General features: G+C 49.5%; 1 protein-coding gene across 4 annotated transcripts in view; it reads right to left on the bottom strand.

Moving 5' to 3' along the window:
• The window catches only part of CCAR1 (cell division cycle and apoptosis regulator 1), a 309834-nt gene that overhangs the window by 246399 nt on the left and 37348 nt on the right, over positions 1-26087 (bottom strand). For 3 of the 4 annotated variants that reach the window (XM_033940771.1, XM_033940773.1, XM_033940772.1), the window contains exon 2: positions 25956-26069. In XM_033940771.1, coding sequence (XP_033796662.1) covers positions 25956-26028 — 73 coding nt within the window. In that variant the 5' untranslated portion in view covers positions 26029-26069. Of the gene's footprint in view, positions 1-25955; positions 26070-26087 lie in introns of those variants that run through there. The other variant, XM_033940774.1, reaches the window with a different exon arrangement.

Genomic DNA, 26087 nt, shown 5'->3' with positions numbered 1-26087 from the left:
GAGGTCCGTAGCCATGCCAATCTTCTCATTGCTACAGAGATAGCAGTAGCACGAGACGTCAGTTCAAAAGTATCATAAATAGAACGGACCATAAACTTCCTGAGTTGCAGAAGACTAGAGGTACATTGCTGAAAAGCAGGAAGCTTACGGTCCGGAATATACATTTGAAAAGAGGTTACCTGTTGAATGAGGTGCTTCAGGTAAAACGAGAAGTGGAAAGCGTAATTACTTGAACGGTTGGCCAGCATTGCATTTTGGTAAAGACGCTTTCCAAATTTGTCCATGGCCTTTCCTTCCCTACCAGGAGGGACAGAGGCATACATACTGGCTCCTGTAGTCTTCTTTAGGGTTGACTCTACCAACAGGGATTCATGAGGAAGTTGGGGTTTGTCAAATCCAGGTATTGGAATCACTTTATATAGAGATTCTAGTTTTCTTGGGGCTCCTGGGATTGTCAAAGGAGTTTCCAGATTCTTATAAAAAGTTTCCCTCAAGATGTCATGGAGGGGTAACTTTAAAAACTCTTTAGGAGGTTGGTCAAAATCCAAGGCATCCAAAAATGCCTTGGATTTTTTAGAGTCAGACTCTAAAGGAATAGACAGGGTGTCTGACATCTCCTTTAAAAATTTTGTGAAGGAGGAGTGCTCTGGCTTAGCAGTAGTATCCTGCACCGACGGTTCCTCCTCATCAGATGTGTAATCCTCCTCGGTACCGAGGGGATCATCTGAATCGTCCCACAAGTCAGGGTCCCGTACCGATTGTAAACGACCCTGGGAAAGTGGAGTCGATGTATCAGTATGTTTAGTCTTGTGTACCGATTTACCAGACCGAGTGGAGACGGTACCTGGGGAATGTAGTACGGTACGGGGTTCAGAGACCAGTACCGGTTCCGACACCGTAGGAGTAGCATGCCGTTTTGGTTCTGCTGATAGAACAGGCATGGACAAAGATTTTTGCGGTGCCGAAACAGTCGATGCCGATAACAGAGGCTGTTCGACAGACGGCACCGAAGGCTCAGACGGTACCGACACTGGAAGGTTCGGAGACAATAGAGCCGGGAGCAACTGTTGTAGTTGTTGCTTAAGCTGGACCTGGAGGATAGAGGCAATGCGCTCATCCAACGTTGGTCCCGATGGCACCGGTACCGGTTTTTTCTTGCTCGGTACCTTCGGTGCCGCTCGACGCTCGGGTGAAGTCGATGCCGATGACGATGCAGAGACTTCAATGGGAGCGGAGCGTTTACGGGGCCGGCGCTCAGTCTGCAGGACTTGGCTCACTGCATGCTCGACTGGCGGGCCTAGAACAGTAGGGGAAGGCTTCTTAGCCGGCTTACCTACAGGAGTCGACACCGACGATGGATCTGGCGGTGCCGAGGTAGTCGGAGTCGACTTGGAGGAAGTCGTCGACGTCGATACCGGTGCAACTTCCATAGCGGTACCGAAAAGGATCCGCTGCTGAATTTGTCGATTTTTTAAAGTTCTTTTTTGTAAAGAACTACAGCGGGTGCAGGTTTCAGCCCTATGGTCCGGACCCAGACACTGGAGGCACCACTTGTGTGGGTCGGAAAGGGAGATAGGGCGCGCACACCGCTGACACTTTTTGAAACCCGGTGACGGGGGCATGAAGGGAAATACTGCTGTAGCAAAATTGAAGCCCGAGGCTTCGATGGTGCCAACAGGCCCCGCCGGGTCAGATTCGATAAAAAAAAATGAAAAATAATAATTTTTTTTTTTTTTTTTACACAAAGGGTAAAAAAGAAAGAAAGAAATAAAATATGAAGAAAAAAATACGCGCGAGCGGGAAGGCAAGTGAAATAGAAAAAAACTTCCAACAGCCGTTGGAAACACGCGTCTTCTTAGCTCCGCGGAATTAAGAAAACTGGGGACCGCGCGCCTCTGTCGGGCGGGAAGGCACTCGCGCACGCGCGGTGCGGCCTAGCTAGAACTTTCTAAAGTTCTTAGAGTGCAATCACTCTAAAATTGTCCGTACCGGGGCTCCGTCGGTGCCGTCACCCATCAGTCAAGAATATGCTGCCTGCTTGTCCTGGGATAATTATTTTTTCTGAATCGGGCAGCACTAGTCCGCATTGCTCTGTTAAGGGAATGTGCTTTTCGTGTCCTTCGCAGGACGTTTATCTCACCCTTCCAGATGCATAAAATGGGTTATCTGCACCCACAGCATTGTCTGAAGTGTATTGTAATTTGGAGGAGGCTGATTTTTTTCATGCCTTTTGGCTCTGCCCTGCAAGTATTTTGGAAAAAGGTTGGAGCCTATATCACGCAGATATTGGGTCAGAGATTAGCAGCCTCTCCAGAGGCCCTTTTGCTGGGTTTGTTGGATTCCAGCGGCATTCAGGTACAGGGGCCTAGACTATGGGTCAGGAAACTGTGTATAGTGGGACAGAAGGCCACCCTGAAAGAGTGGACCTCATTCAACTTTCCCTCTTTCTGGGGGTGGAGTCAGTCTCCATGAGCTGATGGGCTGGGAGGCCAGAGACCATAAGAGCACCTATAAAAGGCAAAAAGCTTTTTCTAAGTATTTGGGATCCCTATTTAATTCTCTTTCCCATAGACTGCATAGTCTGACTTTGAATCTGCTATAAAGGGAGCAATTATTGATCCTGTTGTTTCTCTTTCATCCACAACTTGAGGAGTCAATGCTTTGGGGGGGAGGTCCTAGTGCTTGGGGAAGGTCGAAGGGAGTAGCTGATTCCCAAAGACCAAAAGGTATCGATTGCTATGAAAACTAATTATAGGCCCATAGCAAGCATTCCCCCGTTTACTAAGCTACTGGAGGGCTTAGTTAATTTAGAATTAGTGAGTTACCTAGATAAACTTGATATCTTCAATGAACATCAGTCAGGGTTTAGAAAGGGATATAGCACTGAGACTGTCTTTTTTTCATTGTCTTTTTAGTAAAGGCACCAATGCCTTGATTATACAACTAGATCTCAGTAGCGCTTTTGATTTGGTTGATCATGAGATACTGTTGAATTGTTTGGATACGATGGGGCTCTCAGGGAGAGTCTGGAGTTGGTTCCAAGGTTTTTTGACAAAGAGATCATATCGAGTGGTTTGCGACAGTAATTATTCTCATTCTTGGAGAAATCCATCAGGGGTGCCTCAGGGCTCCCCACTGTCACCTACTCTGTTTAACATTTATATTTCTTCCCTCGGACATTTATTGCAGAGTTTGAATTTAAATTTTTACATATATGCGGATGATATATCTATTTTAATTCCTTTAAATGATTTTACTTCTGATATTTTAAAGCAAATATCTTTCATCATGACTTCGATAGAGCAGTGGACAATTATTTTCAAACTGAAAATACAGAAAAGATCAAACTTTTTTTTTGCCAGCCCAAATGATAAAATAAACAAATCGTCCCTTCATTTAAATGGTTATGACTACCCAATTTCAAAAACTATTAAAATATTGAGAGTCACTCTAGATCGCCATCTAACCATGATAGAGCATACTGACTTAGGGCTCCTTTTACAAAGGTGCGTTAGGGCCTTAACACGCAGAATAATGTGCGCTAAAATGCCCCGCGCGCTAGCCGCTACCACCTCCTCTTGAGCAGGCGGCAGTTTTTCAGGTAGCGCGCACTAATCTGGTGCATGTGCTAAAAACACTAGCGCACCTTTGTAAAAGTGATAAAAAAATGCTTTTTTGCACTATGGAAGTTAAAGACTATAAAAAACATTTTGACCCATTATCTTTTAGATTATTGGTGCAGGCATTAGTTTTATCCATATTAGATTACTGTAATATTATTTATTTAGGTGCCTCTAAGAAACTATTAAGAAAATTGAGGATTATTCAGAATACAGCTGTCAGATTGATTTTTGGTTTAAAGAAGAGGGATCTTATTAGTGACATCATCCCAGAGCATGATCACTTAAGTCCGAGAGCTCCATCAGGGCTTTTGTGAATTGAGGTGTCATAGAGCTTCCTGCATTTTAATTACTAGCTCTACTAGTGATATTCTGCCTCAGAAGAGAATGGTGACTTGGGAAAAAGCTAGAGAAATATAATTTACTGGTGATTCTGGAGTGAAACAATGCTTTGATTCGAGCAGAGTACCCTAGGAGAAAAGAAAGATGGCACCGGCTCAGTCAGAGTCAGATGATGAGGAAGCCCTATATCAATCTCCTGATGAAGGGGACTGTTCCCAGAAAGCCATGCAAGCGTGGTTTAGAGAGCTTAAAGAGGAGCCGGTCGGGGTTTGAAACAATGTTAAAGCAGCTTTGGCAGAGTCCTGGGCTGAGCTGAGCAACTTGGGCACTAGAGTTTCGACACTGGAAGACTACATGACAACATTAACATCTTCAGTGTATGAGATTAGAGGTTTGACAGATCACACAGCTACTGTACTGAAAGAGCTACAGGCCCAGGTGGAAGATTTGGAAGACCAATCCTGTCGATGCAATTTATAAACATAGAAATAGACGGCAGATAAGGGCCCACGGCCCATCTAGTCTGCCCACCTTAATGTCCCTCCTCTACCTTTGCCCTGTGAATAGATCCCATGTGCCGATCCCATTTGGCCTTAAAATCAGGCACGCTGCTGGCCTCAATCACCTGTAGTGGAAGACTATTCCAGCGATCAACCACTCTTTCAGTGAAAAAGAATTTCCTGGTGTCACCTCGTAGTTTCCCGCCCCTGATTTTCAACGGATGCCCTCTTGTTGTCGTGGGACCCTTGAAAAAGAAGATATCTTCCTCCGCCTCGATGCGGCCCGTAAGATACTTGAACGTCTCGATCATGTCCCCCCTCTCTCTGCGCTCCTCGAGCGAGTAAAGCTGTAATTTGTCAAGCCGTTTTTCGTATGGTAGATCCTTGAGTCCCGAGACCATCCGGGTGGCCATTCTTTGCACCGACTCCAGTCTCAGCACATCCTTGCGATAATGCGGCCTCCAGAATTGCACACAGTATTCCAGGTGGGGCCTCACCATGGATCTATACAATGGCATAATGACTTCCGCCTTACGACTGACGAAACCCCTTCGTATGCAGCCCATGATTTGTCTTGCCTTGGACGAAGCCTGCTCCACTTGATTGGCAGACTTCATGTCCTCACTGACGATTACCCCCAAGTCTCGTTCTGCTACCGTTTTTGCTAGGATCTCGCCATTAAGGGTATAAGACTTGCATGGATTCTGGCTGCCCAGGTGCATAACTTTGCATTTTTTGGCATTGAAGTTAGAAACATAGAAACATAGAAAAAAGCGGCAGAAAAGGGCTATAGCCCACCAAGTCTGCCCATTCCAAGTATCCCCCCCCTGAATTTACTCCCTTAAAGATCCCATAGAAACATAGAAAAAAGCGGCAGAAAAGGGCTATAGCTCACCAAGTCTGCCCATTCCAAGTATCCCCCCCCTGAATTTACTCCCTTAAAGATCCCATAGAAACATAGAAAAAAGCGGCAGAAAAGGGCTATAGCCCACCAAGTCTGCCCATTCCAGTTGAGTTGCCATGTCCTAGACCATCGCTCCAGTAGGAGTAGGTCGTGCATCATGTTGTCGGGCACTGAATCTTCGTCTGTTGTGCATTTGCCCACTACATTACTCAGTTTGGCGTCATCGGCGAATAATGTTATTTTACCTCGAAGCCCTTCTGCCAAGTCTCTTATAAAGATGTTGAATAGGATTGGGCCCAAGACTGAGCCCTGTGGTACTCCACTAATCACCTCCGTCATTTCGGAGGGGGTGCCATTCACCACCACCCTTTGGAGCCTACCTCCAAGCCAGCTCCCAACCCATTTCGTCAATGTGTTACCTAATCCTATAGAACTCATCTTGCTCAGTAACCTGCGGTGTGGTACGCTATCGAATGCTTTGCTAAAGTCCAGGTACACGATGTCCAGGGACTCCCCTATATCCAGCTTCCCCGTTACCCAGTCAAAGAAGCTGATCAGGTTGGATTGGCAGAATCTCCCATTAGTAAATCCATGTTGTCGGGGATCCCGTAGATTCTCCTCATCCAGGATCTTATCTAATTGGTGTTTGATTAGAGTTTCCATTAGTTTGCTCACTATCGATGTTAGACTCACTGGTCTGTAGTTTGCTGTCTCCATCTTTGAGCCTTTCTTGTGGAGTGGAATGACGTTAGCCGTCCTCCAGTCCAACGGGACGCTGCCTGTACTAAGGGAGAGGTTGAAGAGCGCGGACAGTGGCTCCGCCAAGACATCACTCAGCTCCCTAAGCACCCTGGGGTGCAGGTTGTCCGGCCCCATTGCTTTGTTAACCTTGAGCTTTGACAGCTCACCGTAGACACTGCTGGGCGTAAACTCAAAATTACTAAACGGGTCAACTGAGCCAACCCTTGTCTGTAGCTGAGGGCCGAGCCCTGGCGCTTCTCGGGTGAAGACTGAGCAGAAGTATTCATTTAATAGTTGGGCTTTTTCCGAATCCTTTTCCACATAGTCTCCGTCTGGTTTCCTAAGGCGTACAATCCCGCCTGAGTTTTTTCTTCTATCACTGATATACCTGAAGAAGGATTTATCTCCCTTCTGGATGTTCTTTGCTAGAGACTCCTCCATGAGGAATTTAGCCTCCCTGACTGCTGTTTTGACGGCTTTTGATTTGGCCAGGTAGTCTGCTCTAGAGTCCTGCTTCCCTGATTGTTTGTAAGAGATGAATGCTTTTTTCTTCTCCTTGATCAGGTCTGAGATCTCCACAGTAAACCACTGTGGCTTATTATTCCTTCGCCGTTTACTTACTGATTTTACATAGCGGTTTGTTGCTTCTTGTATGGTTGCTTTCAAAGTCGACCACATGTCTTCCACGTTATCGGTTTCTTCTTGGCTTTGTAGCGCCTGGTGAACGAAGTCTCCCATTTCTTTGAAATTTGTGTCCTTGAATTTGAGGACTTTGGTTAGTGTAGTAGATTTAGTGAAACCTTTCCTGATATTGAACCATACCATGTTGTGGTCACTGGAGGCCAATGTGTCGCCCACCGAGACCTCTGTGACACTTTCTCCATTGGTAAGTATCAGGTCCAGTATTGCCTGATCCCTTGTCGGTTCCAACACCAGTTGCCTGAGGCTTGCTCCTTTCATAGAGTTTAATAGCCTCCTGCTGCTGCCGGAAGCAGAGGTAAGTGTAACCCAATCCACATCAGGCATGTTGAAGTCACCTAGCAATACTGTGTCCCCACGCAAGGTGATATTTTCTATATCTTCGATTATTTCCATATCAGGTCATCCTGTTGTCTTGGGGGTCTGTAAATTACGCCAAGATACAAGCATTTGTCCTTCCCTCTGGCCAAATTAACCCAAAGGGATTCCCCAGTATACTGGACATCTGAGATTCTCGTGACCTTAATGTCATCTTTAGTATATAATGCTACACCCCCTCCCTTCCTACCCTCTCTGTCCCGGCGAAGCAAGTTGTAACCCGGTATGACCATGTCCCACCCGTGGGAGTCTGTGAGCCAGGTTTCGGATATCGCCACCACATCCAGGTCGGCATTCCTTATTTCTGTTTCCAATTCCAGGATCTTGTTTCCTAAACTGTGTGCATTGACGTACATAGCCCTCCATGTTATATTTTTGTTATGTCTCAGTGGGGATATTCCTGTTTGAGCTATTTGAACACCTTTAGCATTGTTTGTGTTATTTGTGCTTTCCTGAGGCTCAGAACCACAATGTGTACTCCCCATATACCCAGAACTACAGTGTGTATTGGCATTTTAGTTCGCCTGGTATGTTGTTTGTGCCTGTACCCTCCCCCGACTTACCTAGTTTAAAGCCCTGTGGAGTAGGCGGGCTAGGCGGTGTCCAAGGACATTCTTCCCTCTTCTGGTTAGGTGTAGCCCGTCGTGTCCCTGTAGTCCTTGCAATGCTTCTCCATGGTGCAGAAACCCGAAGTTCATCTCCTTGCACCATCCTCGCAGCCAGTCGTTCACCCTTTGTATTCGATCCTCTCTGGCTCTGCCCTTGCCCCTCACTGGGAGAATCGAGGAGAAGACTACCTGCGCATCCATCCTCCTCAGCTTCTCCCCCAGGGCCCTGAAGTCTTCAGGTATGCTGTCCGGGCTGCTCCTTGCGGTGTCGTTGGTTCCGACGTGGATTAGAACCATGGGGAAGTGGTCTCGGGGCTTGATGAGTCTGTCAATGCAAGCAGTGACATCCCGGATCCTGGCCCCTGGCAAACAGCAGACCTCTCTTGATTGTAGGTCTGGTCTGCAGATTGGTCCCTCGGTGCCCCTCAACAGCGAATCTCCGATGACCACCACTCTGCGCTTCTTAGGGGTGGGCTGTACTGTTGATTCCGGAGTTGGAACCGTCTGCTGAACAACTACTTGTAGCTCTTTCTCCGGACCTTCCTGTAGCAGCTGATATCTGTTCCTCAGGGCGATATGAGGTGTCGATAGTTCAAAGGTATTCCGGACAATGAGAATTTTAGAGATTGCAAGATCATGGTGCAAGAGTTATGTGCTCAACTTATTCAGAAAGATGGACATGAATCTCCAGAGACCATAGTTCTTTTGAGAGCCCATTACAGCCTGGGGCCATCCGGAGGACAGGGCTCCAGAGACATTATTGCTTGTTTAGTCAACTACACACTTAAAGAGCACATTCTACTGGAGAGAACACGCCACAACAGACGGATAAGTTAGAGTCTCTATGGGTCAAAATTCCGGGAAAAAATGGACTGGAAATGAAGATCAGCATCTACTACCGACCCCCAGGGCAGTCCGAAGAAATTGATGGAGAAATGACGGACGAGATTAAACGCAACTTCAAGGGAGGCAACGTAGTTATCATGAGTGACTTCAACTATCCGGGGATAGACTGGAACATAGGCACCTCCGGCTGCGCTAGGGAGACCAAGTTCATGGATGCTGTAGGCAATTGCTTCCTGGAACAACTTGTCAAGGAAAATACAAGAGGAAATGCAATTCTGAACTTAATTCTAAATGGACTGCGAGGACCGGCACAAGGTGTGGTAGTAGAAAGGATGATGGGAAACAGCGATCACAACATGATCCGCTTCGACCTGGATGCAGGGGAGAAACATCGGTCCAGAACAAAGGCCATGGCACTGAACTTCCAAAAAGGGAATTACGAAGGGATGAGACTCATGGTGGGGAAGAAGATTAAGAAGAGGATAAGCACTGAAAAACGCTAGAGCAAGCTTGTTCCCTTTTTAAGGACACAGCCACCAATGAGCAAAATCTATATATACCACGTATCAACAAGGGATCCAAGAGGAAAAAGAACAAGGAACTGGCATGGCTCACTGTAGAGGTAAAGGAAGCAATCAGAGATAAGAAAACTTCGTTTAAGGAATGAAAAAGGACAAGAACAGACGAAAACTAGAATAAGCACAAACAACATCAACACAGGTGCCATAAGACGGTAAAAGGGGCCAAAAGAGACTACAAGGAAACAATAGTCAAGGAGGCAAAAAAGACCCGCGAAGGAAGCAGTGGGACCGTTGGATGACCATGTAATAAAGAAGGACAAAGCAATCGCTGACAAACTGAACATAATTTTTGCATCTGTATTTACCGAAGAGGATATTCACAGCACACCGGAACCTATCAGACTATATGACGCAAAACTGACAGGGTTGACGGTCAGTCTAGAAGAGGTATGCAGGCAGATCGATAGGCTTAAGAGCGATAAATCCCCAGGACCGGATTGCATCCATCCGAGGGTCATCAAGGAACTGAAAGGGACTATAGCTGAACTGCTTCAACTAATAGCCAATCTGTCGATCAAATCAGGAAAGATTCCGGAAGACTGGAAGGTGGCGAATGTTACGCCAATCTTCAAAAAAGGTTCGAGGGGAGATCCGGGAAACTACAGACCGGTGAGTCTGACCTCGGTACCGGGAAAGATGGTAGAGGCGCTGATAAAGGACCACATCATTGATCACCTTGACGGACATGGTCTGATGAGGACCAGCCAGCACGGTTTCAGCAAAGGCAGATCTTGTTTGACGAACTTGCTGCACTTCTTCGAGGGAGTAAATAGGCAGATAGACAAGGGCGACGGTCAACATTGTATATCTGGATTTTCAGAAGGGGTTTGACAAGGTTCCATATGAACGACTACTTCGGAAAATTGCAAGCCATGGATTCGAGGGTGAAACACTCACGCAGATTAAAAACTGGCTGGAGCATAGGAAACAGAGAGTGGGGTAAATGGACAATACTCGGACTGGAAGAGCGTCACCAGTGGGGTGCTGCAGGGCTCGCTGCTTGGACCCGTGCTCTTCAACATCTTAATAAACGATCTGGACAGTGGTACGACGAGTGAGGTGATTAAATTTGCAGACGATATGAAGTTATTCAGAGTAGTAAAGACACAGGGGGATTGCAAATATCTGCAACGTGACATAATCAAGCTCGAGAAATGGGCATTGACATGGCAAATGAGGTTCAACGTGGATAAGTGTAAAGTGATGCATGTCGGTAACAAAAATCGCATGCACGAATATAGGATGTCCGGGGCGGTACTTGGAGACACCTCCCAGGAAAGACTTGGGAGCTCTGATCGACAAGTTGATGAAGCCGACCGCGCAATGCGCATCGTCGTTGAAAAGGGCGAACAGAATGCTAGGAATGATAAAGAAGGGGGATCACAAACAGATCGGAGAAGGTTATCATGCCGCTGTACGGTGCCATGGTGCGCCCTCACTTGGAGTACTGCATCTAACACTCGTCGCCATATATGAAGAAGGACACAGTACTACTCGAAAGGGTCCAGAGAAGAGCGACTAAAATGGTTAAGGGGTTGGAGGAGTTGCCGTACAATGAGAGATTGAAGAAACTGGGCCTCTTCTCCCTTGAAAACGTACAAACGTATGGAAGTTCTTCTTCACCCAGAGAGTGGTAAAAAACTGGAACACTCTTCATGAGGCTGTTTTAGGGGAAAACACCATCCAGGGATTCAAGACAAAGTTAGACAAGTTCCTGCTAAACTGGAACGTACACAGATGAGGCTGGACTCATTTAGAGCACTGGTCTTTGACCTGGGGGCCGCCGCTTGAGCGGACTGCTGGGCACGATGGACCACTGGTCTTATCTAGCAGCAGCAATTCTTATGTTCTTATGGCAGCCCAATGCCACATGGATCTTAAGTGGAAAGATGTTGCAGTAGAGATCTTCCAGGATTTGGTGTGGGTGACTTTACAAAAACGAAGGCGTTTAGGAAGGTTATACAAGTGCTGCACTTGGAAGGTCACAGATATTGTTGGCTTTGTCACATATATTGTTGGTTCTGTCCCCATTATTGATGAAAGCTGACTTGCATCCATCTTCACCGTCTAGCTAACGACCTATAGCAAATATTCCTCTACTGACTAAAATGTTAGAGTCCATTATATCTGCTCAGCTTTCTTCATTATTTAGAGAGATTCTCCATTCTTTTATCTTGCCAATATGGATTCAGACCTAATCTCAGTACCGAATCTCTATTGATCTCATTAATCTCTAAGGTTCAGCAATTGCAATTGCGTAATAAGTTTGCTACAATTCGATCTATTGGCGGCCTTCAACGTCGTTCACCATAATATTTTGATTTACCAACTTTCTGAGATAGGTATTGATTCCAGTCTTAGGTTTTGAAAATTCTTACGATCTCGTTCATATACTGTTAATATGAATGGCACTATGTCATCCTCTTAGAAGCCATTATGCGGAGTCCCGCAGGGATCACCTTTATCACCTATTCTTTTCAACATCTACATGACTACTTTGAAGCTTTTCCGTTTATCCTTCTGTGAAACACTATTTACGTATGCAGATGACATCTTTTTGTTCTCCTTGAGATAGACTCGAATCTCACTAACCTTGTTGGGAATATAATAGAAAGTATAACAAAACTTCAGTCTTGGACCCTTACTGTACAAATGAAACTGAACGAGTCCAAAACAATTCAAGATACATTTTTTCCCTAAAATAACACATTTACTAAGAAACAGTTTTTCTGCAGAAGTCTACACAGAAAGCAGAGAGAAATGAGCGAATAACACAGAAAGCGCCGAGAAAGGAACGGGCACTTGTAGGAGCTCCTGCAAGAAGGACGCCAGGGCTCTCCAAAAACCCTGGAACCCCTCACAACTCCAAAAACCATGAAAATAAGAGTTCACCTCAACTGAGCAGCACCCACACAACTGAGTAACAATACAGCCCATATAGCAGGGGTGCCCAACACGTCGATCGCAGAGCGGGTTCCCTTCTTCCCTTCTCTTTTTTCCCCTCGTGACTGGCCTGCTCCTGAATTCTGCTGCTGCCTCCGCTGCTCAACATTTAAAAAAAAAACAAAAAAAAACGGCTTGGAGAATTTATGCTCCGGGGGCTAACGTGTGCTTGTACCGGCTTCCCTTCTCTTCCCTCTGAAACCGGAAGTTATGTCCGGGGGGAGGGGGGTAGAGAGAGAAGGGAAGCCGGCACGCACATGTTAGAGCCTCATTCGCGGGCTAAAGCGGGAGACAGGTCAGTGAAGCTTGCGATTTGCTCTTCTTGCTGCCAGGTCCTGCCTACTTTCTGTTTCCTCAAAGGTAGGACCCAGCAGCATTTCTCCCAATAGGTCGATCTTGGGCCGATCAGCCTTCCTCTTCCCGACATCAATTCTGCCATCGGAGAGGAAGTTCTGGCCAGCGGAACTTCCTCTCCGACGGCAAAATTGACGTCGGGGAGAGGAATGCTGGTGGGCCCGAAGCAAGGAGAGCTTGGCCGGTGGCGGGCGGCTTTGGGGGCCTGTTATCCGATGGCAGCGGCAGTGGCAGTGGCTTGGGGGAGGGCAGGGAGGGAGAAAGAGGGCAGGCAGGGAGACAGAAGGAAAGAAGAGAAACAGAAAAAAAGAAAGGGGGCATGAAGAGAGAAAGAAAGAGAGGGCAGGGAGAGAAGAAGAAAACGTTGGGGGGGAATGAGGTCAGGAGGAGAGGAAGCATACAGGCTAAAAGAAGGGAAGAAAGATTGGATGCACAGTCAGAAGAAGAAAGTGCAACCAGAGACTCATGAAATCACCAGACAAGGTAGGAAAAATGATTTTATTTTAAATTTAGTGATCAAAATGTGTCTGAATTTATATCTGCTCTCTATATTTTACAATATGGTCCCCTTTTACTAAACCGCAATAGAGGTTTTTAGCGCAGGGAGCCTATGAGCGTCGAGAGCAGCGCTGGGCATTCAGCGCAGCTCCCTGCGCTAAAAACTGCTATCGTGGTTTAGTAAAAAGGGAGGGGGTGGGTATTTGTCTATTTTGTATGGTTGTTACAGTGCATAGAGTCATCTGCTTTGACCTCTTTGAAAAACCCCCGGAATAGGAATGATAATTAACAATTCTATGCGTACAGTGTGCGTTGTGTTTTTTAAAAATTTTATTGTTGGTAGATCATTTTGACTTGGTCATTTTAAAAGTAGCTCGCAAGCCCAAAAAGTGTGAGCACCCCTGCCATATAGCATAGTTACTTACCGTAACATGTGTTATCCAGGGACAGCAGGCAGATATTCTCTACATGTGGGTGACGTCACCAATGGAGCCCCCTAGTGGACGTTTTCGCAAGCAGACTTGCTCGAAGACCTTCAGGCTTGCGATTGGCCCGCGCATGCGCGCATGCCCCTCCCGCCCTGCCTAGGGCATGCGTCTCCTCAGCATGTCCTCAGTTCAGATAGCTAGCAAAGAAGCCAACCACAGGGAGGTGGGTGGGTTGCGAGAATATCTGCCTGCTGTCCCTGGATAACACCTGTTACGGTAAGTAACCGTGCTTTATCCCAGGACAAGCAGGCAGCATATTCTCTACATGTGGGAGACCTCCAAGCTAACTAGAATGGGATGGAGGGAGAGTTGGCAATCTAGGAGAACAGATTTCGCAAAACAGACTGGCCGAAATGACCATCACGCCTGGAGAAAGCATCCAGACAGTAATGCGAGGTGAACATATGAACTGAGTACCAAGTAGCATCTTTACAGATTTCTTCAATGGGAGTTGAGCGGAGGAAAGCAACAGACGCCGCTATCACTCTGACCTTGTGGCCCGTGACTCGACCCGGCAGGGAGAGACCAGCCTGAGCGTAACAGAAGGAGATACAAGTGGCCAACCAGTTAGAAATGGTCCGCTTAGAAACAGAGCGACCCAAACGATTAGGATCGAAAGAGAGGAACAGCTGGGGAGCTGAACGGTGAGTAGAGAGTTGCGCGGGGACAGAAATCCCACCCGTCCCCGCCAAAATCCCAACAGTCCCCACCCGTCCCCGTGAGGAATCCCACCTGTCCCCGCGAGGAATCCCCTCTGTCCCCACCCGTCCCCGCGAGGAATCCCTTCTGTCCCTGCCCTTCCCTATAAACTTCAGGAGTAGTTATTTGGTTATTATGCTACTGAATTCACAATTATATTTTCATACATATTTCTATCATTCCTCCAAAATGTATTTCCCTATGACCCATATCAACCCCCCTTACTCCCCCCCATTCCCATCCCCCTTCCCCCTTCGCTTAAGCAAAGCCCTCCCTACCTCCGACGTCAGCGCTGACATCGGTAAAGACTTCCGGTCGGCTGTGTGCTGCGGCAGAGCAGGTAAGAGAAAGAAGACGAGCCTCGCGGCTCGAGTTGCTTCAACCCCGCAGGATCCCCGCAACCCTAGGAGGCATCTCCACGGGATCCCCACGACCCTAGGGGGCATCCCCACGGGATCCCCGTGACCCTAGGGGGCGTCCCCATGGGATCCCCGCGACCCGAAGGGGGAACCCGCGGTATCCCCGCAGGTCCCGCGGGATTCCCGTCGTCCCCGTTCCCGTGCAGCTCTCTAACGGTGAGGAGCAGTGCGCTTCAAGTAGAAGGCCAGCGCACGCTTACAATCAAGAGAATGCAGAGCCACTTCTCCAGGGTGAGAATGGGGCTTCGGAAAAAACACAGGAAGAACAAAGGATTGGTTGATGAGAAACTCAGAAACAACCTTAGGCAAGAACTTAGGATGGGTACGGAGGACCACCTTATCATGGTGGAAGACAGTGAAAGGTGAGTCCGCAACCAAGGCTTGAAGCTCACTGACCCGACAGGCAGAAGTGAGAGCAATAAGAAACAGAACGGCTCGAACGGGGGTTTCATCAATTGAGCAAGGACCATGTTAAGATCCCAAACCACTGGAGGAGGTTTAAGGGGCGGATGAACGTGGAAAAGGCCTTTCATGAAGCGGGATACCACAGGATTAACAGATATAGGATTCCCGTCAATCAGCTGATGAAACGCAGCAATAGCACTACGGTGGACTCGAACCGAAGAGGACTTGAGTCCAGTGCCAGACAAGTGCAACAGATAGTCAAGGACAGCAGATAAGGAGGCAGACAGTGGCTCCTGTTGTCGGGGAGCACACCAGGAAGAAAAGCGGGTCCACTTCTGATGGTAACATTGGCAAGTGGACTCCTTCCGAGACGCCTCCAGAACATCCAGCACAGGCTGGGAGAACTGGAACGAGGGCATTAAGTCTAGAGGAACCAAGCTGTTAAGTGCAGAGACTGGAGGTTGGGATGAAGCAGAGAACTCTGACTCTGCATAAGCAGAGAAGGAAAAACAGGTAGAGGAAGAGGCTTCTTGGAACTGAGTTGCAACAAAAGGGAGAACCACGGTTGTCGGGGCCACCGAGGAGCTATCAGAATCATGATGGCATGCGAAGACTTGAGCCTGACGAGAGTCTTCAGAATCAGAGGGAATGGAGGGAACGCATACAGGAACTCGTTCATCCAATTCAGAAGGAAGGCATCTGCCTCGATCCTGGAAGGGGTGTAAACCCTGGAGCAGAAGCAGGGCAACTTGTGATTGAGGGGGGACTCGAACAGATCGACGTCCAGTGTCCCCCAACGAGCAAACATCTGTATGTTGCAGCGGATGGCCTAAGCCCAAAGCCGCATTGCCTCCTGGCACAGGAACCTGGACCCCATGCCCCCTTGTTTGTTGACATAATACATGGCGACCTGGTTGTCCGTGCGAACCAGCACTACTCGGTCGCAAAGCAGGTGGCAAAAGGCTTTCAGAGCGAGGAAAATCACCCAAAGCTCCAGAAGATTGATGTGACAAATGCGGTTGGCACGGGACCAAAGACCCTGGGTGCGTAGACCGTCCAGATGAGCCCCCCAATCATAGGTTGACAAGTCCGTCGTGAGGACCTTCTGCGGAGGGGGAGCATGAAACAGAAAACCTCTGGAAAGATTGGAAGAGAGCATCCACCAACAGAGAGACTGCTTCAACAAAAGTGTCACGATAATGAGATGAGAGGCAAGATCCCCATCCTGGTTCCATTGGGACGCCAGAGTCCATTGAGGAATACGGAGGTGAAGTCTGACAAAAAGAGTCACGTGAACCGTAGAGGCCATGTGACCTAGGAGGTCCATCATGAGCCAAGCCGGCACCAAGGGCAGATGGGTCACCCTCCGGCACAAACGGATAAGGGCCTCCTGATGAGGCCAAGGCAAGAAGGAGCGGAGGCAAATCGTGTCCATGACCGCTCCGATGAACTCAAGAGACCGGGACAGGCAGAGGTGAGACTTGGGAAAGTTCACCTCGAAGCCGAGACTCCGAAGGAGCAAGATGGTCTGATTCGTCGCTCGCAGGACTTCGGCGCGAGAGGACGCCTTGATCAACCAGTCGTCGAGGTAGGAAAACACCTGTAGGCCGCGGAGGCGCAGGGCCGCAGCCACCACTACCAGACATTTCGTGAAAACCCTCGGAGAGGCTGCCAGGCCGAAGAGAAGAACACAATACTGGAGATGGAGATCCCCCAACCGGAATCTCAAATACCGGCGAGAGGCCGGGTGTATCGGAATGTGCCTCTTTGAGGTCCAGTGAGCACAGCCAGTCTCCCTCGTCCAAGAGGGGATATAAAGTGGGGAGGGTGAGCATTCTGAATCGTTCCCGGACCAGAATCTTGTTCAGAGCACGGCGGTCCAGGATTGGACGCAGATCCCCCGTTTTCTTGGGTACCAGAAAGTACTGGGAATAAAATCAGGAGTTCCACTGTTCCATTGAAACCTCCTCGACTGCTCGAAGGTGAAGAAGGGCCTGAGCTTCCTGCAGAAGGAGAGGAAGCTGAGACTGAGCAGAAAGAAACTCTCTTGGAGGTAGGTCCGGGGGTACGCGACTGAAGTGGAGGGAGTACCCTTCCCGGATGATAGACAGCACCCAACTGTCGGTGGTAAGATTTTCCCACTGGGCATAGAAATGATGAAGATGACCCCCGATGTGAAAGAGGGAAGGCTCCAGGAGGAAGGGAGCCCGAAGGCTCGTACTGGAATTGTCAAAAAGACGGCCCGGTCTTCGCCGGGGTTGGCAGCTGGGCCTTAGTCTGACGTTGCTGCGGCCGCTTCGAAGGAGGCCGAGAGAAGGCAGGAGTAGATTTTTGTGGGTACCTCCGGAGAGGAATTTTATATTGTCAATTCGGGGTTCCTTCGATTTAAGTTTCACCAGAGAGGCGAAGGACCGTTCGTGGTCCGAGAGACGCTTTGTGGCTGCCTCGATGGAATCATCGAAGAACTCATGACCCACACACGGGAGATTGGCAAGACGATCCTGTAGATTCGGATCTATATCCACAATCCGGAGCCAAGCGAGGCGATGCATTGTGATCGCAAAGGCTGTGACCCTTGAGGACAACTCGAAGGCATCGTAAGGCACCTGAAACATATACAGGCGGAGCTGGGAGAGGGTCTCCTCAATGAGACGAAACTCCTGACACTGAGGCTCTGGTACGACCTCCCGGAACGAGGGCATCCACACAGAACCGAAGATAGGACGTGAAGATAAAACTGTAGTTAAGGACATGACTTGCCATTATCGAGTTTATATAAAGATGGCAACCAAATTTGTCCATCGCAAGGCCCTCCCTGCCCAGAGGGATGGCAGCGTAAACCCTCGAGGTGTTAAGACTTCAAGGAAGACTCAACCACCAAGGATTGGTGGGAAAGCTGAGCACTTTCAAACCCCTTAACCAGGATTGTCCGGTAACGGGACTCCAATTTGGAGGGAATAGCTGTGATCACATATGGTGTCTCAAGGTTCCAGAGAAAAGTCTGCCGAAGAACCTGGTGCAAAGGCAGTCGAAGCACCTCGCGGGGTGGACGGTCAACCCCCATTTCCGCCAGGTATTCCTGGGTAAAGTGGGATTTGGACTGAAGATCCAAGTTCAAAGCCCTGCCCATGTCAGATATGAAAAGAAAGAAGGAGGAGTTCCGAGAAGAAGATTCATCATCCAGGGGAGCTCTGACCGAGATCTGGGTGCAGCTGAGAAGGAGGGAGAAACATCCCTTGAATAGTAAGCCGGGGCCTCAGAGTCCCACGAATGGGAGACCGAAGAGGCTCGACTAAGGTGTCTTGGGGGCGTCGAGGAACGGCCCCATGCAAGATGGCCTGGGGAAGACCCCGGGATCCGAGGGATCAGCTGGTGAAGCCTCGGAGAAGATGGGGCAAAGGAAAAATCCCCTACCGGCTTCGAAGAAGACCCCTTAGAGGCCGGCAACCGCCTCGATGGGGAACACACACTAGAGTCCAACTCGAGGGCAAGCGTGTGTCTGGACGGAGTGGTATCCGGAGGATACCTCTGGAGAGGGATTCTATACCACCGGGCTGGAAGGTATGCGGCTGAAGGCGCACCAGAGAGGCGAAGGACCGTTCGCGTTCAGACAGGCGGTTAATGGCCGCCTCAATGGAGGCATCAAGAAGCGTAGTACCCAAACAAGTGAGAGTGGCAAGATGATCCTGGAGGTTCGGATCCCTAGTCACACGCTGTGCCAAGTGAGATGACGCATGGCGAGAGCAAATAGAGATGGAGCTGGGAGAGAGTCTCCTCTAGGAGACTAAACTCCGTACTACAAGAATCCGGCACGTCTGCCCGGAATGAATCGAAGATAAAGCTGGGAATCCTCGAATCACTGACAGGAGCCGGAGACATCGAGGAACAGAGCCCCAGACGATGTCGAGGCACAAAGCCCCAGTCAATATCGGGGCACAAAACCGCAGTCGACTTCGAGGCACAAGCCGTCGTAGATGTCCAGGCACCAAGCCTCAGTTGACGCCGAGGCACAAAGCCCCAGTCGACTTCGAGGCACAAAGCCTCCAGTGACGTCGAGGCACAAGGCCGCAGTCAACCCCGGGGCACAAAGCCCCAGACGACATCGAGGCACAAAGCCTCGGTCGACATCGAGGTACACGGCCTCATTCGACGTCGAGGCACAAAGCCACAGTCGACGTCGAGGCACTAAGCCTCAGTCGACGGCGAGGCACAAAGCCTCAGTCGACGGCGAGGCACAAAGCCTCAGTCGACGTCGAGGCACAAAGCCTCAGGCGACGTCGAGGCACAAAGCCACAGTCGACGTCGAGGCACAAAGCCACAGTCGATGTCGAGGCACAAAGCCACAGTCGACGTCGAGGCACAAAGCCACAGTCGACGTCGAGGCACAAGCCTCAGTCGACGTCGAAGCACAAAGCCCCAGTCGACGTCGAAGCACACAGCCCCAGGCGACGTCGAGGCATAAAGCCTCAGTCGACTTCGAGCCACAAAGACTCAGTTGATGTCGAGGCACAAAGCCTCAGTCGACTTCGAGGCACAAAGCCTTAGTCGATCCCAGGCGACGTCGAGGCACAACGCCTCAGTCAATGTCGAGGCACAAAGCCCCAGTCGACGTCACTCAGCTGAAGTCCGTCGAGGGTTCGGAAAGCAATGTTACTTATCGTAACAGTTGTTATCCAGGGACAGCAGGCAGCTATTCTCACTAATGGGTGACGTGATCCAATGGAGCCCCGATGCGGACGCTTCTTTGAAGAAAAACTCGAAGTTTCGAATCGCCCGCACCACGCATGCGCCTTCCTGCCCAGACCAGGGCACGTCTCCTCAGTTCAGATAGCTAGCAGAGAAGCCAACCCAGGGGAGGTGGGTGGGATGTGAGAATAGCTGCCTGCTGTCCCTGGATAACAACTGTTACGGTAAGTAACATTGCTTTATCCCAGGACAAGCAGGCAGGTATTCTCACTAATGGGTGACCTCCAAGCTAACTAGAATGGGATGGTGGGAGAGTTGGCAACTTAGGAGAGTAAATTTTGCAATACAGTTTGGCCAAACTGTCCATCCCGTCTGGAGAAAGTATCCAGACAGTAGTGTGAAGTGAAGGTATGAACCGAGGACCAAGTGGCAGCTTTACAAATCTCCTCAATCGGCGTTGATCTGAGGAAAGCTACAGAAGCTGCCATCACTCTGACCTTATGGGCTGTGATTTTTCTGTCAAGGGGCAATCCAGCCTGGGCATAGCAGAATGAGATGGAAGCCGCCATCTAGTTAGAGATGGTGCGCTTAGAAACAGGACGTCCCAACTTGTTCGGATCAAAGGAGATGAAAAGTTGAGGAGCAGTTCTGTGAGGCTTGGTGCGTTCTAAGTAGAAGGCTAAAGCACGCTTACAGTCCAGAATATGCAGGGCAGATTCTCCAGGGTGAGAATGTGGCTTCGGAAAGAACACTGGAAGCACAATGGATTGGTTGAGATGAAATTCTGAGACAACTTTAGGAAGGAATTTTGGGTGCGTGTGGAGAACCACCTTGTTATGGTGGAATACTGTAAAAGGTGGGTCCGCAACCAAGGCTTGTAGCTCACTGACTTTTCGGGCAGAAGTGAGGCCAATGAGAAACACCACTTTCCAAGTGAGATACTTCAGGTGAGCCTTGTGAAGAGGTTCAAATGGAGGCTTCATAAGTTGTGAAAGAACAACATTGAGGTCCCAAACCACTGGGGCTAGTTTGAGGGGAGGATTGACATGGAACAGTCCTTTCATGAATCTGGAAACCACAGGATGAGGAGACAGAGGTTTCCCTTGAAGAGGCTGATGGAAAGCAGCGATTGCACTGAGATGGACTCAAATCAAGGAAGACTTGAGGCCAAAATGAGACAGGTGCAAAAGATAGTCCAAAACCGAAGACAAGAAGGAGTGTTGAGGCTCCTGGCGCTGAGAGACACACCAAACAGAGAATCTAGTCCATTTCTGGTGGTAGCATTGTCTAGTAGTCCCTCACTGGTTGGGAAAACTGTAGAGGGGTTACGTTGAGAGGAACCAAGCTGTCAGGTGTAGAGACTGCAGGTTGGGGTGAAGCAGAGATCCCTGATGCTGTGTAAGCAGAGATGGAAAAACTGGCAGAAGGTACAGCTCCCTTCTGCTGAGTTGGAGTAGAAGGGAGTACCAAGGTTGCCTGGGCCACCGTGGAGCAATCAGGATCATGGTGGCATGGTCTGACTTCAGCTTGACCAGAGTCTTTTGAATGAGAGGAAATGGAGGAAATGCATATAGAAAGAGATTCGTCCAGTCCAGGAGGAATGCATCTGCCTCGAGGCGCTGAGGGGTGTAGATCCTGGAGCAGAAGAGAGATAGTTTAAAGTTGTGGGGGGCTGCAAAGAGGTCTATCTGAGGCGTTCCCCACAGGGAGAAGATGTGATGAAGGGGCGTGGAGTTGAGAGTCCACTCGTGAGGTTGCAGGAGACGGCTCAAGCTGTCTGCTAAGGCATTGTCCGCCCCCTGAATGTAGACCGCTCTGAGGAAGGTGTTGTTGCGAGTCGCCCAATCCCACACCTTCAGAGCTTCTTGGCAGAGGGAGGCCGATCCCGTGCCTCCCTGCTTGTGCACATAGTACATGGTGACCTGGTTGTCTGTGCGAATGAGGACAACCTGGTCGCGAAGGAGATGATGAAAGGTATGGAGAGCGTTGAAGATCGCCCTGAGTTCCAGGAGATTGATGTGGCACTGGCGGTCCGTGCTGGTCCAGTAATCCTGGGTGCGGAGGCCGTCCAGATGAGCCCCCCAGGCATAAGTCGACGAGTCGGTTGTGAGGACTTTCTGATGGCAGGGGTTTGGAACAACAAACCTCTGGAGAGATTGGAGGATAGCATCCACCAGCGAAGAAACTGTTGCAAAGCAGGAGTGACCTGGATGGCGCATAGCCACCGAACATGCTGCGGCCCGAGCTGCAAGCTCGAAGGCATCGTAGGAGGATTGCATAAGCTGTACCCGGAGTTGGGATAACGAGGCCAGCGCCTCCTGGTACTCAAACTGAGCCCTAGGATCCACTTAGGGCATAAACTTCTGAAGTACGGACAAAAGAAACTCCAAACATGTTATGAAGTGGCAGTTGTAATTCAGAACTCTCAAGGCCATCATGGAGTTCTGGTAAACTCTCCTGCCGAACCGGTCCATGGTCTTTCCCTCTCTACCAGGTGGGACGGAGGTGTAGACCTGGGAGGGATGGGACCGCTTCAGTGAGGACTCCACCAAAAGGGATTGGTGGGAGAGCTGCGAGCCGTCGAACCCCTTACGATGGACAGTGCTGTATCTGGTGTCCAATTTACTCGGCACTGCGGGGATCGAATAAGGTGTCTCGAGGCACCGTGAGAAGGTCTGGTCCAGCAGCTTGTGTAAGGGAAGCTTGAGGGACTCCGCAGGTGGTTGAGGGAGGCGTATAGTCTCGAGGTATTCTTTTGAGAATTTGGACACCGTATCCAGGGGGATGTCCATGTCATCAGCCATCTGTCGAAGGAACGAGGAGAAGGACAATTGGTCGGCTGTTGCAGGGCCCCGGGACGGGCTCGATGAGGTCGAGGCCTCCGGATCCATTGGGGATATGGATCGAGAAGGTGAGAGAGATCCCATCATGTCCTCGAGCTCTGGCATCGGTGGAGGAGTAGTAGTTGGTGGCGAATACTCCAGGTATGCTTGCTTCCGATGAGGCTAGGCCTGCCTGGAGGAGTGCCTCCATCGGTGATGCGGACTGTGTCAAGAGGTCGGCCTCGATAGGCGAGGCGAGTAGGTCTTCGCTGAGGCCCCCAGGTAGTGGATGGGGCTGGAAGCAGTCGATCGAAGCAGGGGTGGTTGCCGTAGAGGCTCGAACCCAGTCGGGGTGATCGGTTCCAATGGAGGCACTCACAAAGACTCTGCTCCTTGCATCGAGTGAACTGGTTCCAATGGCGGCACTCGCAAAGACTCTGCTCCTTCCATCGAGTGCATCGGTTCCAATGGAGGCATGGGCAAAGACTCTGGTCCTTGCGATGCATGCATTGCTGCCAGACCAGACACTCGCAGAGACTCTGCTCCCTGTTGAGAGTGTGTTCCCCGCTGAGGTACTGGAGGGGGCTCGACCTCGTGAGAGGCCTCCACGTGCCCAGGCTGGATTTGGGAAAGAAGCTGAGGCCCCATCGTGGTAAAGGGCTCGATGAATTGCTTCTGTAGCATGGTCTGGAACGAGGTCGGCAAGGATGGATCCGCATCTGAAATGGGACCACCTGCGCGGGCCTCGCACTCCCTTTGAGCAGTGTGTGAGTGGTTGGACTTCGCCTTGGACACTTTTAACACTACTGGGGGAATGGGCTGCTGGGTTACCTGACCTGAGGTTGAGGAAGGCATTGCAGCAAGCGCCGGAGTCTGAGCCGGGACAAACGAGGCAGGCTTGATGAGACTCGGTGCCGCAGAGGCGGTAGGCTGTGGAGTTGCGTATCATGTCGAAGGCGAAGGTTCCTTCGTGGTTGATGGCTCCGTCGAGGACTCCATGAACAGCGATTCCCACAAGATACAACGGCGCTTGAAAGCACGTGCGGTGAGTGTGGAGCAAGGCCGGCACGATTTTGGAATATGTTCAGGCCCGAGACACCGAACACAGCGTCGATGAGAGTCCGTTAGCGAAATCGCGCGCTGGCACTTGTCACACTTTTTAAAACCGGTGATAGGCTGGGACATAGGACGGAAAAGCTCTGCTGCAAGATCGAAGCCGCGGGGCTGCGGCCACGTGGCCTGCCCGGTCGAACGGAACGATGAAATTTTTATTTTTTTAAACAATAAAACACGATGAAAATCAGCAATTAAGATCAAATAAAACCAAAACCGTGGACTTAGAAGGCACAAGTGAAGAAAACTTTGCGCAGAGAGTCGAAGACGGACTTCTCGGCTCCGCGGAAAAGTAAGAACTGAGGAAACGCGCCCTGGTCTGGGCGGGAAGGCACTCACGCATGCGCGGTGCAGGCGACTCGAAACTTCGAGTTTTTCTTCAAAGAAGCGTCCGCATCAGGGCTCCGTTGAATCACGTCACCCATTAGTGAGAATACCTGCCTGCTTGTCCTGGGATAAGATGGCACCATACCAATGAAACTGCTAATGAAGGTGCAGCAGTGCGCTCCATAGAGGGCAACCTCGAGGATGAGTATTCCAATGAAAAGAGGCACGCTTCGAAGGTCTCGTAGAGGCTGGCACGACTGCACTAGATGCCTGGAATGCCTGAGACTCAGCTGGCGGTGTTACCGAGGTAACGCATCTAGAAAAGAAAGAAGAGACTTTCCCAAGGATGGAACCCACGAGGCACAGCAGACGGGACGCCACTGTGGATCGAGGCTACGCCAGCTCGATTCCAATGAAGGAAAAAGGGCCCGGCCATTCTGCTCACACGAGGTGAACCCAGTGAGAGGCCAGGGGAGAAAGAAAACACAGACGCAGCTAAACAAGGACTAGCAGCAGGGCCGAAGCCCAAGAAGGCCCGCCGGAGGAAAACCAGCAGGAACACAACAAAAAATATATATTTTTTTTTTGTAGAAAGGAAATATGCGATCAATCAACAAACCGCACAGTGACTCCCGAACAAAATAAAGAAGCTGCGGTGCTAGAAAGGCACTTAGAAGAACGCAGAGAAGAGAGACAGGGCTTTCTGGCTCCACGGAAAACTAAGAACTGAAGACCACGAGGAGGGGATGCGCCCCTCTAGTGGAGCAGGAAGGCACACGTATGCGTGGGCAGCACTAGCAAACTTTGAGATCTTCAATCAAGTTTGCTTGAAAAGCTGTCCACGACGGGGCTCTGTGGATGACGTCACCCACATGTCGAGAATATGCTGCCTGCTTGTCCTGGGATAACATCTGTATCCACAGTTTTTTGTTTTTATCGGTGGATTGTTTTCACTGTGGATTATTGGGTCTTCTTTTTCTTTGTTGAGGGGAAATATGAGGTACAGACAGGGAAAAATGCTTGAGTACCTGAATAAATTCATGTAAACCATTCTGAGCTCCCTTGGGAGAACGGTATAGAAAACTGAATAAATAAATAAAAATAAAATGAGAGTGCTGTGTAAAGAATGACACGGTGACAGAATTCATCATCATTCCCGTCCCTGCAGAAAACTGCAGGAAACCATTTTCATGTGACCCTCAAGCCTTGCATTGAAGAATGCTGATGAAGAAGGACTGAGGTTGAGATAGACACTAAAGAATGACACAGGATGGTTTCCCGTGGTTATCCGCGGGGACGGGAACGGTAACGGTGATTAATTCTGTTACCGTGTCATTCTCTAATGCTGTGCTGTGGGCTAGTGTAAGAGTGAGAACATAACATAAGAACATAAGAAGTGCCTCTGCTAGGTTAGACCAGAGGTCCATCATACCCAGCAGTCCACTCATGCGGCGGCCCATCAGGTCCAGGACCTGTATAGTAACCCTTCTATCCCCTTTTCCTTCAGGAAATTATCTAATCATTTCTTGAACCCCAATACTGTACTCTGTCCTATCACACCCTCTGGAAGCACATTCCAGGTGTCCACCATCCTTTGGGTGAAGAAGAACTTCCTAGCATTGGTTCTGAATCTGTCCCCTCTTAATTTTTCAGAATGCCCTCTCGTTCTTGTAATTCTTGAAAGTTTGAAGACATGGTATGTGTGTGTGACTGTGGAAGCAGATGAGGACCATAGCCTTCTGTGAAGGATTTCATTTCCTGAAGGTTGGCCGATATAGTTGGAGAGAGATCAGTGAAGTGTTCTGGGGAGGGAATACCATCCCTATGGCACTAGAAAATTTAGTTATGGAGTTCAGAATACAGAGCCAGGATAAAGGAAAGCAGAGAGTAAATGCAGGAACATGTGGAGAGGAGACAACACAATGAACACTGCTTTAAGGGGGCAACAGTGGAAGCAGGGTAAATGAAAATAATTTCATTACCTGGTTGAGACACAGCTGTTGCAGTGAACTGAGTGGCCCAAGGTGGATTCTTCTGTCCCCCAAACTGAGCCATAATAGCAGGAAACTCGTAGCTTTTTCTTCTATGGGTGTGATCTATTAAAAGAAATAGAT

The sequence above is a fragment of the Geotrypetes seraphini genome, chromosome 4, assembly GCF_902459505.1.
Source record: "Geotrypetes seraphini chromosome 4, aGeoSer1.1, whole genome shotgun sequence".
NCBI classification, from domain to species: Eukaryota; Metazoa; Chordata; class Amphibia; order Gymnophiona; family Dermophiidae; genus Geotrypetes; species Geotrypetes seraphini.
This window is presented reverse-complemented; position numbering and strand designations above follow the sequence as displayed.